The sequence below is a fragment of the Rissa tridactyla genome, chromosome 8 (assembly GCF_028500815.1).
Source record: "Rissa tridactyla isolate bRisTri1 chromosome 8, bRisTri1.patW.cur.20221130, whole genome shotgun sequence".
In the NCBI taxonomy this organism is placed as follows: Eukaryota; Metazoa; Chordata; class Aves; order Charadriiformes; family Laridae; genus Rissa; species Rissa tridactyla.
The window spans coordinates 3,975,784-3,990,734 of NC_071473.1; the positions used below are offsets into that span (position 1 = coordinate 3,975,784).

General features: G+C 41.6%; 1 protein-coding gene across 2 annotated transcripts in view; it reads left to right on the forward strand.

Moving 5' to 3' along the window:
• Positions 1-14,951, forward strand: part of SDK1 (sidekick cell adhesion molecule 1) — a 411,809-nt gene that overhangs the window by 270,542 nt on the left and 126,316 nt on the right. For both annotated transcript variants that reach the window (XM_054210555.1, XM_054210556.1), the window contains exon 14: positions 8,222-8,358. In XM_054210555.1, coding sequence (XP_054066530.1) covers positions 8,222-8,358 — 137 coding nt within the window. The remainder of the gene's footprint in view (positions 1-8,221; positions 8,359-14,951) is intronic.

Genomic DNA, 14,951 nt, shown 5'->3' on the forward strand with positions numbered 1-14,951 from the left:
TGGGTAAGGGACAGTTGAGATACATTCAAGGGCAGGGCAACCATTCGGAGGGACTTAGGCTGAGAAATCGGCCAATGGGAACCTTATGAAATTCAACACGGAAAAATGCACCATTCGCATCTGGGGAGGAATAACCTTTTGCAGTAATAGAGTCTGGGCACTTCTGGCTGGTAGCAGCTCTGCTGGAAAGAACCTGGGGATCTTGGTAGACAGCAGCTGGACGTGAGCCAACTGCATGCCCCGGCAACAAACAAGGCTAACAGCATCCTGGGCTGTATTAACAGCAGCATAGTGAATTGTTGGACTTGATTTTACCCCCTTATATTTGACACTTCAGTTGTCTGCATCTGGAATACCGTCTCCAGTTTTCAAGACCAGGCTGGGTAAACTGGGCTCATCTCATGGCTGACCCTGCTTTGAGCAGGAGTTTGGACCAGAGACCTCCTCAGATCCCTTCCAACCTCAATCCTTCTGTTATCCCATGCTGTAGGGCTGTTCCATAAAGCCCAGGTGCTGAGCTGTGATGCCAAGGTTATAGGAAAATGTTTTCCTTCTTTTAGTATGTTTTCTCTGTAAACATATATCAGAATAGCTGGTCCCTGGACAGGTATTGCTTACTCTTGCATTCTCTTTATACGTCATTTTTCAGGGGAAAACTTTTTTTACGTATGCCTTTCTTTATTCCTAAGGATCTTTAAACATTTTCTTGTTTTTATTTTTAAAGTGCAGTTCAGTTCTGAAAAAGGATTATAAAAATGTCATTACGGGGTTCCATATTTTCTATTTCTGTCATTCCACTGGGGTGAAGTGCTCTTCCGTTTTATTTTTATCACTAAAAGCAACAACTGTGGGTTTGGTACGTGTGTAGAGCAGACCAAGTGAATAAGAAGGTAATGTTTTACGTAGACTTTTTTTAATTATTATTTGAGTAGTGCCGCATGCTTTAATTTAACTAAAATTGCATCTGTTTCTGCTGGTCGTGCCTGATGTCTCTGAGAAGATGGCAGCTTCTGCTGTTGGCAGTGTAATGGGTTCACCTCCGAGGTTTGCTATGCAGAGGGCTGTTTCATACAGCATTATTCTGACAGTGCCAAGGCTAGATCAGATGCCCATTTTCAGAGAGCGGTCATACATTCTTTCTCTAATTAAGCACTCCTCAGCTCTCCTCCCTGAGTGCATTTTACTGCTGGTTTGAATCCAAGAGCAGAAGACAATTCAAAATATATTGCTGCTATATAACCATACTTGCTTTTCTCCGAGGCGGTTTTTGAATGGAGGGCAGAAAATTATGGAGTAAAGACTAGGAAGAATGTTAAAACCTGGACTTTGAAGCAAAGCTATAAATATGTGCTAAACACTTCAGCAGTCTGACCGTTTCTTAATCCTTAATAGCAAAAAATGCCCTACACAGCCCAGTACAGCACAGGAGATGTATTTACTTGTAGCTCTCCATTGACCACTGAAGAAGAGTTTTATACTCCATAAAACTGGTGCTGGGAGGTAGCTGGGAGAGGCACATCTTGTGTGCGTTGCTGGGGCTGCCTTTCTTGCACCCCGGCCTGTTCCAGTTGTGTTGGCTGGCTCTCCATGCACTGGGACAGGCTCTTGATCCTGTATCTCCGCTTTCCCCGATGTTCTGTTGCTGATGGTCTATAACCTGTTTTTCCTGGAGGAATTAAAGAAATATAGACCCACTGTTTTAGAGGACTAAAGTAACTGATAAGTCACTCAATCATACTGTGAATTGTGACATTTTATTTCAAAGTAGTGCTGCAGGTAGTGCAATAACGCCAAAAAACATTGCATTCCTTTGCAGCTTCCATCATTATCATTTGGCTCAGCAGCACAAATCTGTGAGAAATAGAGATACATGATACAACAGAAGTGAAATGAAGAAGAAAATGTGTGGAAAGGAAATGTCTGAAGTAAAGCTTAAATTAAATTCTAGCTCGTATAGCAATGACAGATCTATAACGTTCCCTATTCTCCCAGATAATTCTCTTGTGCAGAACATTAACAAACAGGGCATGTACATTCCCATCGATGAGCACTTACACTTCAGTGCCTTGAGTAGCACTAATGTCAGACAAATGTTCAAAGGAGGCCTCTCAACCAATTATAGACTGGAGCAGTCTACCAATGGATAATACCGTAGCCTCCCCAGCTTTATCTGACGACTCCAATTGTCTCACCACCTCTTTTCCCCCAGGAACCAGCATGTCCCTCCTCTACCTCTAGGCATGTCAAGAGAAATTTCCAAAGGCACAAATAAGTTTGTTACTGATTTCTATTCAAACTGATTCAATTCAAAACCATTAACCTTCAGGGTGACCTTCAGTTATTTAATTTCTGAGTGGTCTGATTTTCTAATCTGTGAAAAGAAGGAAAGAAAACTTTTTCTTCCTTTGTCTTCCCTTTTGGAAGACAGGCTTGGGGCAAAAGGTACTGTTTCTTGCTAAAAGAACCTATGCTGATAGCACAGCCTCATATACGTTGGTGGTGCAAGCAGGACGGATCATTTTTTCTCAGCGTGTCTATGAAGAAATAAAATATTTGAAAAGGAAAGCCAGAAAACTAATGAAGAACTTGCTAAAGTGCAGCCAAAGGTTACCTTGCTCATCAATTTTGCACTGATGGTACTTGGGCACAGAAACTAATTGCTAGTCAAGATACTCTATTCATTCATTTGTCTTCCCTCTAAATGTGTTTATTCTTCATGTACATCACTTGATTTGATTTGCACGAGGTAAAACATTTGCAAGTGATGTTTCTCTTCTTCAAGAAATAGGTTTTAATTTTTTTACTGATTTTTTTTTCCTAGCAGAGCTGCTCGACAGCAAATACAGAAACATTTGCAGATCTTTTGATGAGGAGCTTGTGCTTCTCTTGCATTCCTCTAAGTCATAGGATTTGATCCTGAAAATAATTGTATGTTATGAAACGTTCCAGCTTCAGTTAACTTACTCTTATAGTCCTGTAAATACCATACAGAAGAAAATACATACAGAGGAAAAAACACTTGTTCCTAAAGCTGCATAAGCTGAGTTATCACAGTGTCTCACTTACCCGATGGGAAACTGTGCTGATTCTGGCTCAAAGTATCCTGAGGGTTCTCTGTATATAAAATATGCAGAATTACTACTATCTATGCCTGACGATACCTGCTGCTCAATATCAGCCCGTCTGCAGTCCATACTAAAAGATCTCTTTGTTGTATGAATGTGACTGAAACATACAGTAATGCTGCATTGCTGGAAAATCAAAGCCCTGTACAACTCTCTGTTATGTCATAACATATAGTAAAATCTTTTAGGCTCTTTCTCCATGCAAAAATATGTGGAGGACAATGTAATACAAAAATAGACAATTTATTCCTGGCAGCAAGTTCATCTTCTTTCAGTTTCTTTCACCAGAGAGAGAACTATTATTCTGTCTTCTTCAAATGCAAGAAAGGGGAGCTAACCACTTATAATAAAACTCAGCAGGTTGCCCAGAATGCACAGTATTGCCTTTGTCAATCATTTATACATGAATTTTGATACCCTTTTTACTAGAGTATTTCTAATTGCTGCTTTTTCCAATTTCTTCCCAATACATCCCATTAAAAAATAGCTTGATTGCTAAAAATAGAATCAATGAGACCAATGCAGAGTAACAAATCAAAATGATGTCTCATTGCAACCGTACCCTTATATGGATCCCATATCCCTCTGTTCCGATAGACCATCCCTTTTCCTTTCTGCGGGGAGTGAAAACAGGAAGGCTGTCAAACTTGAAAATATGTTATTCCTTCCTCACTAAAAAGAAAGCTTCTATTTACTTTTCCAAGCCATATTGAGACGTCATCCAAGAAGTAAGGTTCACTGCTTGGTCTAAGTGCACTTGATACTCAAAAGAGAAATACCACTCGGAAAGACAGTTGTGTCTGTTCATCAATGAAGATAGATCAGAAATGCAGGTGGTTTTAGCAAAAAGAAAGCATAAAATTCAAAAACCTTTCCCAAGTCCTCTGTAGATTTGAGCTTGTGGTGACCACCAGAATGAAATGAGAAATAAATCTCTGCGCTCTGGGCCCTGGCAAGCCTTTAGTTTCAAAAATCCACCTCATTCTAGGCCTGCAAGAGGCAAAAAGCCTCAGAACTAATGGATGCCTTGTAAGAATCCTTCCTGTGTTTAGAAATTGGAGAGCGTTCTTTTGCAAGAGAAACTGGAAAGTCCTGAGCAACAGATGACACGTTTCTGAATTGAAAACATTATAAACTTTTCTGAGCAAAGCCATCAGGGCTGAGTGCGTTTTTAGGCCTCCTGCCTCAATTTCTTACCACGTTATCGGGTCTAGCAGATGAACCACCTGCTCCTGAGCGAAACTTATATGGTGGACCTGATTTAGGAAATAATTTATGAAATAGGAGCGGGGCTTTTTATAAACTGACAAGAAAACTTGTTTAATCTCCCTTGCCTTTTTAGTAATCCCCTCTTCAGTCACAGTCTCTCTAATTACCTGCTGTTGGACAATTTTTCTCAGAAATCTCTCCAAACCATGTCTGGTTTATTTCCCTCAGCAAATAGTCTGCTTTTAGCTAATTTTATAAAACACTCTATGTGTTTGCTGAGTGAATTTTTCAGCTGCCCTCTGGCAGTGATGAGCTGACTCAAAACATTAGGGTTTCTGTTCTGAACATGTATCATCTGCAACTAGCTAATATTTCTCTCCTAGGTTGTCACAATGACTTCATGTTCTTTTCTTGCAAATCCGCTATTTTAATTGCTTTGTCAGAGTTCCCTCGGGTCACCTTGGTGGCTATGCCATTAACCCTGGGCTTATCTATCAATTACAGATTTAAAAGTGTCTGTATATGTATTTTGCTGTCTTACAAAGTAAGTTATGGAAAACTTGCCTCCACACAACTCTTCAGCATTAGAGGAGTGAGGTCTTAAGATATCCTATACTGAAAAACCTTCAGATATTTCCTGTTTGGGACTTTAGTGAACAAAAGAAAGATAATAATGCTGGAATTAAACTTCCGGTGTCCAATGAAGGGCTGTTCTGTGCCATGTGTGTTATTGTCCCAAACCTCATCCACTTTCTTGGTGTATCAGAAGTTCAGCAGTTCTAGTCTGAGGTCCTTCTCATCCCGAAGAAGGGATTAAATTACCATTCCCTGCAATGATTTCTTGTATGTTAGCAGCAAGGAAAAGTAATTCTTTTAAAGGAAAAAAAGAAGCAATGATCTCTTTTGGGAACGTGAATATTCATGATGGTGGTGCAGGACTCATTTATCATCCCTTCCACACAGTATGCGGTACCAAATGAGAAGGAGACAAAGTGTAAGTGCTTGCTAAAGTAGGAATTACTATTTATTAATCTCTGCTTTTATATGCTACAAAGAGAGAAGTACACTTCTGTGCTGAAATGTCTTTGTAGTTTTAAATATTTATTTCTGTCCAGGTGTGTTTCTTAGGCACTTGTTATGTTTGCCTAGAGGGATTTAAATCTGTAACTACCATCTGTTGCTGCTTGGTGTGGACACATATGGCTAAAGAATATGATATTAGTGAAGGTAGGTGTACTGTATGGCCGCTGCAGCTCACGCTACTCAATCTCTGCCTGAACAGAAAGTGCCCGTTTCCTTCACGCTGAGGACTGATTACCATTTTGTGACAATCTAGGAGAATAATCAACTAAACCCAAATCCTCGGCAAAAAAACCCCACACGTTTAAACTCAGTTTGTGCTTTAAAAAAAAAACAAGACGAAGGGAATGTTCCCGCTCCTCCAAGAGACTTGTACCCTAAGGAAGAGACCGAGCTGTAAAGTCTTCCTTGGTCCTGTAGCCTCAGTCCTCAAATGAGCTGTTAATTCAGCCCTTCTATGTGTATGGGGAAACAAGATTAATTAGTAAATGCACACCCTGAAGATATCCTTAATATGTTCCGAGATTTTTTATTTAGTTCCTAGGAAAGGAGCTATGTGGGGATGTTTGCTGTGAGCTCCCCCTCAGCCATCCCTGTGTGAGCATCGTCTGCTGGGAGAAGCTGGAGCCGCAGCCCGGCTCCGAGCTCTTCCCCACAGGGCCTGGAGACAACGAAGCAGCGACTGGGACTTCCACGAGCCGTGTCACAACAAGAGGTTTCACTCTCTTTCCTTCAGTAATTTCCTTTGCCAGCTTAATCGTAAAAACACTTTTCCAACCAGCTTGCTTAGGACATGATGATAAATTGTAGTGGAGGTTTAATGTTTATTATAATGTAATGTTTCATTCAAAATTAAGTAGCACGCTCCTGTAGTCCCTGGGTAAATGGCCGTATCTCAAACTCCGGATCCACACGTTCCAAACCACAGGCTTATTCTGCCGTTTCCTCCTGCAGGCCGGCTGCCCTCCTACTCTGTTTCCAGGTCCCCATCTTCCCTAAACTTCTTTATCCAAAATTTTGCAGTGCTCTGTTCAAAATCTGCCCGGTACGTGCTCTTTCCCGTGCCTGGTGTTCCTTCTAGCCCAAAGTGGCCATGCCCAAGCTGTCTGTGCATCCAAAGGCGGAGCTGGTTGCTGCGTGCCCAGACCTCGGTGAGAATGCAGTCAGCCTACGCTCCTCGTAATCAAGGCACCTCAAGCAAGCGATTTAATGAAGTTAAGATCTGAATCACACCCTGAGGTGTCACTCCATGTCTCCTACAGAAAGAGCGTGGGGTGACCCTGCTGCTGATTTGGTTAGGAGTTAAAAGTCAAAGGAGCCAAGCTGAGACTTTGAGTCTCAGGTTTAGCCGTGGGAAGCACCAACCCTTCTAGCCTGGAGAGAGGGCTAGGCGAGTGTCTTCCACTTGTGTTCTCTCCTTATCTGTGTGGGGTTTTGCCACTCCTTGGCTCCTCCAGCAACCTTTTCTTTTTTCCTCGCTAACTCCACAGCGTGTAGCCATCATAAACACATAAACAAAAGCGTACACAGTTTTAACAAAAATAATAAATCTATTGTCTGGCTCTCCATATGTTCCTCAGTCTTCCAGTAGAAACCCAAATCCAGGACATATTTATTGTTCTGGCTTAAAGCCAGAGTCTGTATTTACTTTTGTGAGTGGCTAAGGAGCTGCGGTTTTTAAATAACTATAAGCCTTCAGTAGCATGATACATTACAACCAGAAATTACTACGCTTTTAAATTAAGCATGTGAAGTACTCTTGTGGCTTTCTGCCCTGGCCAGAGCAGATTAGCGGTGGTGTGTGCTGAGGAAGGGTTACCCTCGGCTTTCCCGGGGAGGAGCGGCGGGTTGAATGGGTGAGACTGGTCCTCCTTGCTTTTCCTCCACTCCGAGACCCTTGTCCTCCCCAGGAACCAGGATGACGAGGGGCAGAAATCACGCAGATGTAATGGCTGAAGGGCTCTTATCACTCAATGCAGATCAGCATTTAAGGGATGTAGCAGAATTTAGTTTTCTCACTGCACCATGCAGCCTCCGACTTTCAGCCAATGAGTACAAATGAAATGTTTTTCCACAAATTGCCTTTATGTGTAGAAATTACACGTTTTAATTGAGCTGCTGTTTTATTTTTGTTTTTTAATGTTTCATTTTGTATTTCCATGGGGTTTCTGCAGGCGTTTTCACTACATTTTCTGGTTGGGTGCTTCCAAAAAAATCCTTATTATAGGAAGGAAAGATTCTACCCATGGCAGGATAAGCCTGAATCCGCGAGTAAATCAAGCTGTTCTGTAGCCTAAGAATACATATGGTAATTTTGATTAGTAGCTCTATATGGATAGTGTCAATGTCTTCTGCTTCCTTGAGTATGAAAAATTTTACGTGAAATCATATCTCCCATGTGTTTTACTGTTGATACGTATTACCGCTGTCACATTGCTAGGACATCATTGTAAGAACGGGGAAAAAAGTGAGAGGGGAAATTTATTGACCAAGTTGTCTCAATCAAAAACAGTATGAAAATTGGCTTTTTCCCCACATTTAACAACATTTCCATTAGCTGTTCTAAGCATCAGCCTTGGGACTTTCGGCATAAATTATTTCTCTTTTTTCCCAAATAAGATAAAATTGTGGCGAATTCAGAGATGTCTTTCATTTATTTAATTGTACAATAGCTGCTGGTAGTTTTATATGTATCACCGTACGAGTCTGATGCCGTGTGCCTTTAACTGCCTGTAAGACTGTAGCTGAATGAAATGTAGATTGATTTTTCTGTGCTGTTTTTTCTCCTTTTCTCTTTTCCTTAATAGCGAGCTGCCTCATTCCCCTCAGAACCTTCTGGCCACTCTGAATTCCTCGTACAGCCGCAGCGTGATGCTCTCCTGGGTGCGTCCCTTTGATGGAAACAGCCCTGTTCTCTACTACATGGTCGAGCTCTCTGAGAACAGTGAGTAAAGTCAAACCTGTTTCAACCTCATGTTCTTCTTAATTATTCAGCCTTCTTTCAGCCCCACCTTTCACCAGAGCTGCTAAGAAAATGTTACCGTTGCTTGCTAAATGAGAGATGATGCGCACGCAGGGGAAGCCCTGGGTTTTACGTTCAACTATTCACCCGCTGAAAGAGTTAATCAACAAAAAGAGGCCCAAAATGGTGGAATTGTATACAGGAAAGTTCCACCTCCACCATTGCCGAGCTGGACTTAGGCACAACAGCTCCTTCATCAGCGCTTCTATTCGACATCTATAAAATAGCAGTAGTCATATTTCATTTCTTCCCACTGTTGTCTTTTATGGGTTTGTAGGTATCCTGATGCATTTAGAGCCCCGATTTTACCTGAAAAATGCAGGCAGTACGATAATATAAGGAACCCATCGTCTGTCAGAGGAACAAAGTTGGATGTCAATAGGAGCTACTACCTTATACGTATATGGGTTCACGTATTTTCTCCTCTTTCCCCACATTGTCATTTTACACCCTTCTTTTAGGTAGGTGGTTGAGGATGCTTAACTGTAAGCTATCCAGATATCTGGCTTCGTGGGTTACAAACCTGGTCGTTGTGAATTGCCACTTCTCACCGTTTTGTCATGCAGTGTGTCTGGCCCTTTGCGGCTCGGTTTGCAAGGTTATTCAGGGACGCCGCTAATGCCTCTTTAGGAGTTGATGGAAAGATGAGGTTATATGGAAATCGGTCACCTTGGCAATACTTTCTAATCTCCGTCACCCTCGGAGCTGGAAATTCAAGCCTAACAATTGATTCTTGATGAAAAAATTAAGAGCGTCACTTTTTCTGACATGTGGAAATTAGCCACTGCATAACTGAATGTGAAACAGTCCTGATTTCTGATTGTCTGGAGAGTAGCATTTTGTTTTGCCACACAGAGAGCTTGAGATGGAACTTGAGCTTCAGATCACATATGACCCTTTTGCTTTGCAGGCTGGAGTGCATAACTTTTCAGATGCGGAGGTCCCAGAACTGATGAGCTTGACATCTGTTAAGCAACGTGCGGTTTTCTAATCCTAGCAGAAATCCCAAGGACTGCTGTCCTTAAAACCGTTCTTTTCAAGCAAAGGCTCATGATCTTTTTGTAACAAATGATTCAGAAAATTCAGTGTTCTGCACTCACACCCCCTCTCTACCATTTTATCACCACCTTCTTTTTTATGGTTGCCCTTCTCTCCTTCCCCTCCCATCGACTACAGGCCAGTAACAGCCTTTGTGCTTTTCCTTACCCGTTCTTTCACTCGAGGACGTTACCCTTGTGTCTCGTGTTTCCCAGCGGGTTTGACAATGACAAGGTAATAAACTCCCAGTCCGGGAACGCGATGCGCTGGAGCTGTATTTGCACGGAGGCAGCGCAGAGCTGGCAGAAGGGCTGCACCTGGGTCCTTGGGCTGGGCTCTGCTGATTGAGAAGAGCCACTAAAAGAGGAGGCAGCTCACTCGGCGCCAGGAGAAGTTTGAAAGGTCTTCAAGTGCCTTTCCAGCAAGGACGCTTTGCAGTTGTTCTGGTATAGGAACGGGGTAAATACGCCGTCGTTTTGAAAACGCTATAATTCGTTCACTGAAATTTGTAGGAGGCTCAGCAAAAATCAACAATAGCTCGCCAGAAATCGTGCAGACAGTCCCTCGGAGCTCCACAGGATCCTGTGAACCCTCGTTCACTCCATGATAGATCCAAAAATTTTGGCTGATGGCGTTGCAATCTACCACTGAGAGAGTCTCATTACCACAAATCATAGGTGTACGTACTTCAGCAAGCTTGCAGCTGCGAAAACCAAAGGCAGACCAGGACTGTTGTGAACGGAGCATCTTAATTCCCAGAAATATTCTAGATCTTGCTGTCCTTTCAGTTTTCATCTGTGTCTTTATTTGCTTTGCTTTTATGTACCATCTCAAATAGTTGCTCGTAGAAGTAGGACAGAGATAAACCCGAGCCCTTGAATATTTCACTGTTGCTTTTCTCTCTCATTTCACATATTGTTGCTCAGCTTTACGGATGCCAACAGAATAGTGGAGCAATGTCAACAGTGACTTTGGTTTGGAAAGCTGACTTTGACGTCTGCATATTGTCACTGTCTTGTTTTGGTTTCTTCTTTTCTTGAAGTGTTAGTTTTTTAGAGTTATTTTGATCTCAGCAGTGTGCGGTTAATATTTAGTTTCTACAGACCTCCTACTCCTTTGGAAAACACCATTTTTCCTTTGTTCCCCCCCTCATCCCATGGGATGTTTGTGAACAAAGGTGACGTTTGATCTTGTTTGGGTATAGTTTTGTCTGATATGACTGTGCAGAATCTCTCTTCGCTTTTCAAAGAAAATTTCCATTCAGGTTTTCTGTCTCTCCCGTTTGTGCCATAGAAAGAGCCAAGGAGCGGCGTGTGCCTCCCGTCAGCTCATCTTCTCGTGCCCAGAGCTCTTTCGCTGTCAGCAGCAGCACGATATGCTCAACACCCTAATCCCCGTTTGCTTTCATAGACGTAAAAGTTAGGGAGGGACACCAGAATTATGAGTTATTTTCCAGTTAGCAAACTGCCCAGGAGACTTTGTTCTTAGTTCTGTGGAGTTTTCATACCTGGGTTTTGCTTTGCAGCTACAGGTGCCCAAACGTAGCCTAGTTTTGTTCATTTCTTTCGCTGTTTTGCTTTGAATAATTTCCTAATAGCTTTGGGATCCATTGTACATTTTGAATCACGTACCATACATGAATGCATAATAACGGTATCTGTTTCAGAGAAATAGCTGATGAGGGTTCAAAATAATGAGTGTAAATTTCAGGGGACTAATTACTAGCTGCATTAGAGAGAGGCGTGTCACTCCACCTGGCATGGATTAGAACTCCTTTTCATTAATATCAATTCAGTAAAGAGATATAAAAATCCTATTTTAATTAGAGGAAAAAACAGTGGCAGATCGTACACATAAATTGCTGGAAATATGAACGACTCTAGTCACCAAGTCACCTAATTTTTAAAATGAATGTATTTGGCACAATGCAATAATTCTCAAATTACAAGTGTTCACAGTAGACCGTGTCTGTGGGTGACTTGAGACATATGGCCTTAAACATTTGGGGGCAAATTTATAATCTAATTTGAAAAACACAGTTCCAGGGAAACACAGTCATTAAGTATTCCTGCCCACACAGAGACAGGAATGCGAACCTTCATTTGAAATAGGATTTTCAAATAAATAGTCTCACGCATTGCTGTCATCTGCCCTAATATAATTTTGGGTGTTTCATGACCTGTTTAGCCCCTGTTGCGATATACCTAGGAATTCCAATGAAGTATCTTCACGGAGTTAGAAGGGGATATGCTTATTTTATTCCAAGAAGGTTCAGTTTTCAGGGATTAATCAAAAATTATTCTGAATAGTCTTTTATCTGAAGAAATGAGTTAATACTTAAAGAATTCTGCCGAGTACAATTAGGATAAAAGCCCATTTTTATAGTATTCTGGGATAGCTGTGCTGTGTGATGTAATGATATAACTCAGATTCATCCTGTTGTGCCAACGAGGAGATAATAAAGGCTCCTGTGAAAAGCATCTATACGTGCTTAACTCAAAGCCTGTGAATTGTCATACTGAGTTTGGTAGGAATAGTCAAATGATAAAAATTGACCACATTGATAAATCTGTGCAAAAATCAAAGTAAAACTGTGTTGTTCGTTACAGCTGTGACTCAGAACGAGATACGATAGCGTTAAAAGGTATTTGATAGACCTTGTTGAAGTCCTACCAAACAAAGGATGAACCATTTAATTTTTATTTGAACTTTCTGCAATGTCATATTGTCATGAAGATTTGAAAGATTAATTCAGTAAACTCCTGCAGTACGGCAAATTCCAATATACCGTCTATGCAAAAACCCCTGGAGAAGCAAGGAGATGGAAATGTACTCCAAACCTGCAAAAATCAGTTTTCTACTTTAGATCTAATCTGTAATATCAAGTTAGAAATGATTTTTGAGGAATTTGCAATTAATGCATGAATTGTGAGGTAGGGAGGGAAATAGAGAAGAAATGTCTCTTGGTGAGTAAGCAGCGTCATTGACCGCACCACAAGCACATCCAAAAATTTTTGACAGAACAAAAGTCATTTCTAAAACCCCCCAAATCACATTGTAAACTAGAGAGTAGCCTGTGAGCTGCTTCATTTCCAATAAATTCACTTGGAGAGGCAATCAGAGTTAATTCAAAATACCCAATATCCTTGAGACGACGGACAGCTAAACATGGAAGTTTTTCAGACAGCGGCAATTACAGCGGCAGAGCGAGCAAGCAAAGCCCAGAGTACATTCTGGGCAGCTTAAGTTAAATGAAGGATTAGCACAGTCTGCTCAATCTAACAGAAGCTTATTTAATAGTTTGACCTGGCGAGTCTTTTGTCACCATGGAGCTTCTCCAGGCTTCCTGGGACAGGCGAGTGACAGCCAGCCCGTCCCTAGAGGAGAAGGGAGTTGGTGTAGAAAATTTTACGGCATGTTTCCGATGTCAGAATTGTTATTCTCTATGGTAAAACAATTTTCTGTACAATTCTGGGGTTTGTTGTGTATTTAAGGAGGGAGAACAGCCTTTCGAAAAGTTTAGTTTATTGATTGCCAAAAAAAAGACTTGACATTTAAATTTTAAAGATACTCTGCACGCTCACTGTATCCACTGCTTCGTGAGCGAGCAAACCCTCCCCAAACCACTTTCCTTTACGAATCGGAGTGCCCAGGAGATGAATAGGCTTCGTTTATATTAGTTTTCAGTTTAATCTCTCTTCCTGCCAGATCTTCTATCTTCCACCAGGAGAGGAAAAAGAATAAATAAAGTATTCTACAGATGCAGCATATAAACAGAGCAAAGCCCCAAGGTGCTGAAGAGATTAATAGGCCCTGTTGTTGAATCAAACTGCTCACTACATTGAGCTGCTTGGGTTAAGCACTCTCAGGTGGTGTTTACACTAGCAGTAAACAAATGAAAAGCTTTAGGAAATGGACCACTACCCAAGTAGCTCATGCAAGGGTATGTCACTCTCTCGTTGGTGTCTTCTCTTCCATTTTCCTCTGGAAGCTGCTTCAGGCAATGTACTAAGTCAGCCATACCTTAACGTCGGCTTACCTTGATTTGTTGTTGTGCTCTCTGGCTGAAACAAGGTGAACAGTTGTTTGTGAAGTCTCAAGAGAAGCTTGATAAAATTCAGAAGGAACTAGGTTGCAAAAAACTCCTAACCGATGCTTTTCTAGGTAGCATAGGTGTGCTTCCTCTAAGGTCTTCCTAAAAGAAGCATTCCCAGCATTCAGCTAAGATGAATTGCCACCAAGATCTTGCAGCCAAAGTGACTGATGGTAAATCATCAACAACTGGCATGGATGGAACTCGACTGCTGTGCAAATGTCCCTCTCCAGCACTCCCAGTATTCTGCTGTGTCAGTTCTCCTATTAAAAAAGACTTTGTTCTCGGAAAGTCGTTACTGGAATAAATATATTTTGAGTAATTCAAAGATGCAGTGTTTATAGCCCAACTGGCATCACGCCCCAGAGGACTTAAACTTGCTAAGGAATCTGCCAGAAAAGCACTAAATTAGTGGTTTACATCTTGGTGTGAAGCTTAGCAGCCTTCCACATTTGGGACATCTCATCTTCATTTTCAGGCAGACGTCTAGGTGACCTGCCAGGAGCTTCAGTGCACTTCTGATGAGCAACATGCACAGATACGTTGCCAAAATCTACAGCTAGCTCCTCAGTAATTTCCAGAAGTGTTAGTAATTTTGAGCAGGGAGCATGAAAACAGCTGGTATTATTTAAAAACCGAACAAATCTTTAAATTGGCTGATTCCATTGGTGTACTGTTGCAACACAGACCAAATGTCACCTCTCCCTGACTATTCCAGTCATGACTTCGGGGAGAATATGTGACACCAGGCTACGGAGAAAAGAAGTCAGGATATTTAATTTTTCAACATGTTTCATTGCTGAGCTCTTTGAAAACTTGAAAATGTAATTTGGGCATCAGAGGAGCTCGGTATGTCAAGTATGTGAACCAACAAGGAGGGTTTTGTAGCGCTGCCAGGGCTGTTTATACCAGAGAATCTTCCTAGGAAGTTATTAGACCAAATGCCATATACTGTCTCTAGAAAAAACTAAAAAAATGCAGATGTAGAATCCAGAGCAGAAGCTTTCTCAGGTCTTACAGCAAAGGGCTGATTTGGCAGAGAGAGTCACGCTTCTACACCTGCTTGCACGCTGGGTAGGAAGATATTCCGAACTGCCTCGGAATTTCATTACGGTCCTTCCACCGGAGCCACTCAGGGGTGTGGCGGTGTAATGGCCTGCCAAACAGATGGGTTGTGAAATACACAGCCCATCTGTCTTTATCATGCTTGTTTCCTCTTTTATTAAAATGTTAATGAATATAGTTTTTATTTATTATGCCATGACATGTGCAGCATCACTTTCCAGTAGACAAATGTGCAATCTGCATAACCGTGTGGGCTGACAGGAAGGTTTCTTCTGCTGAAAAGAAACTTCTCCCCAAAGTTCCTCTGAGGAAAACAAGC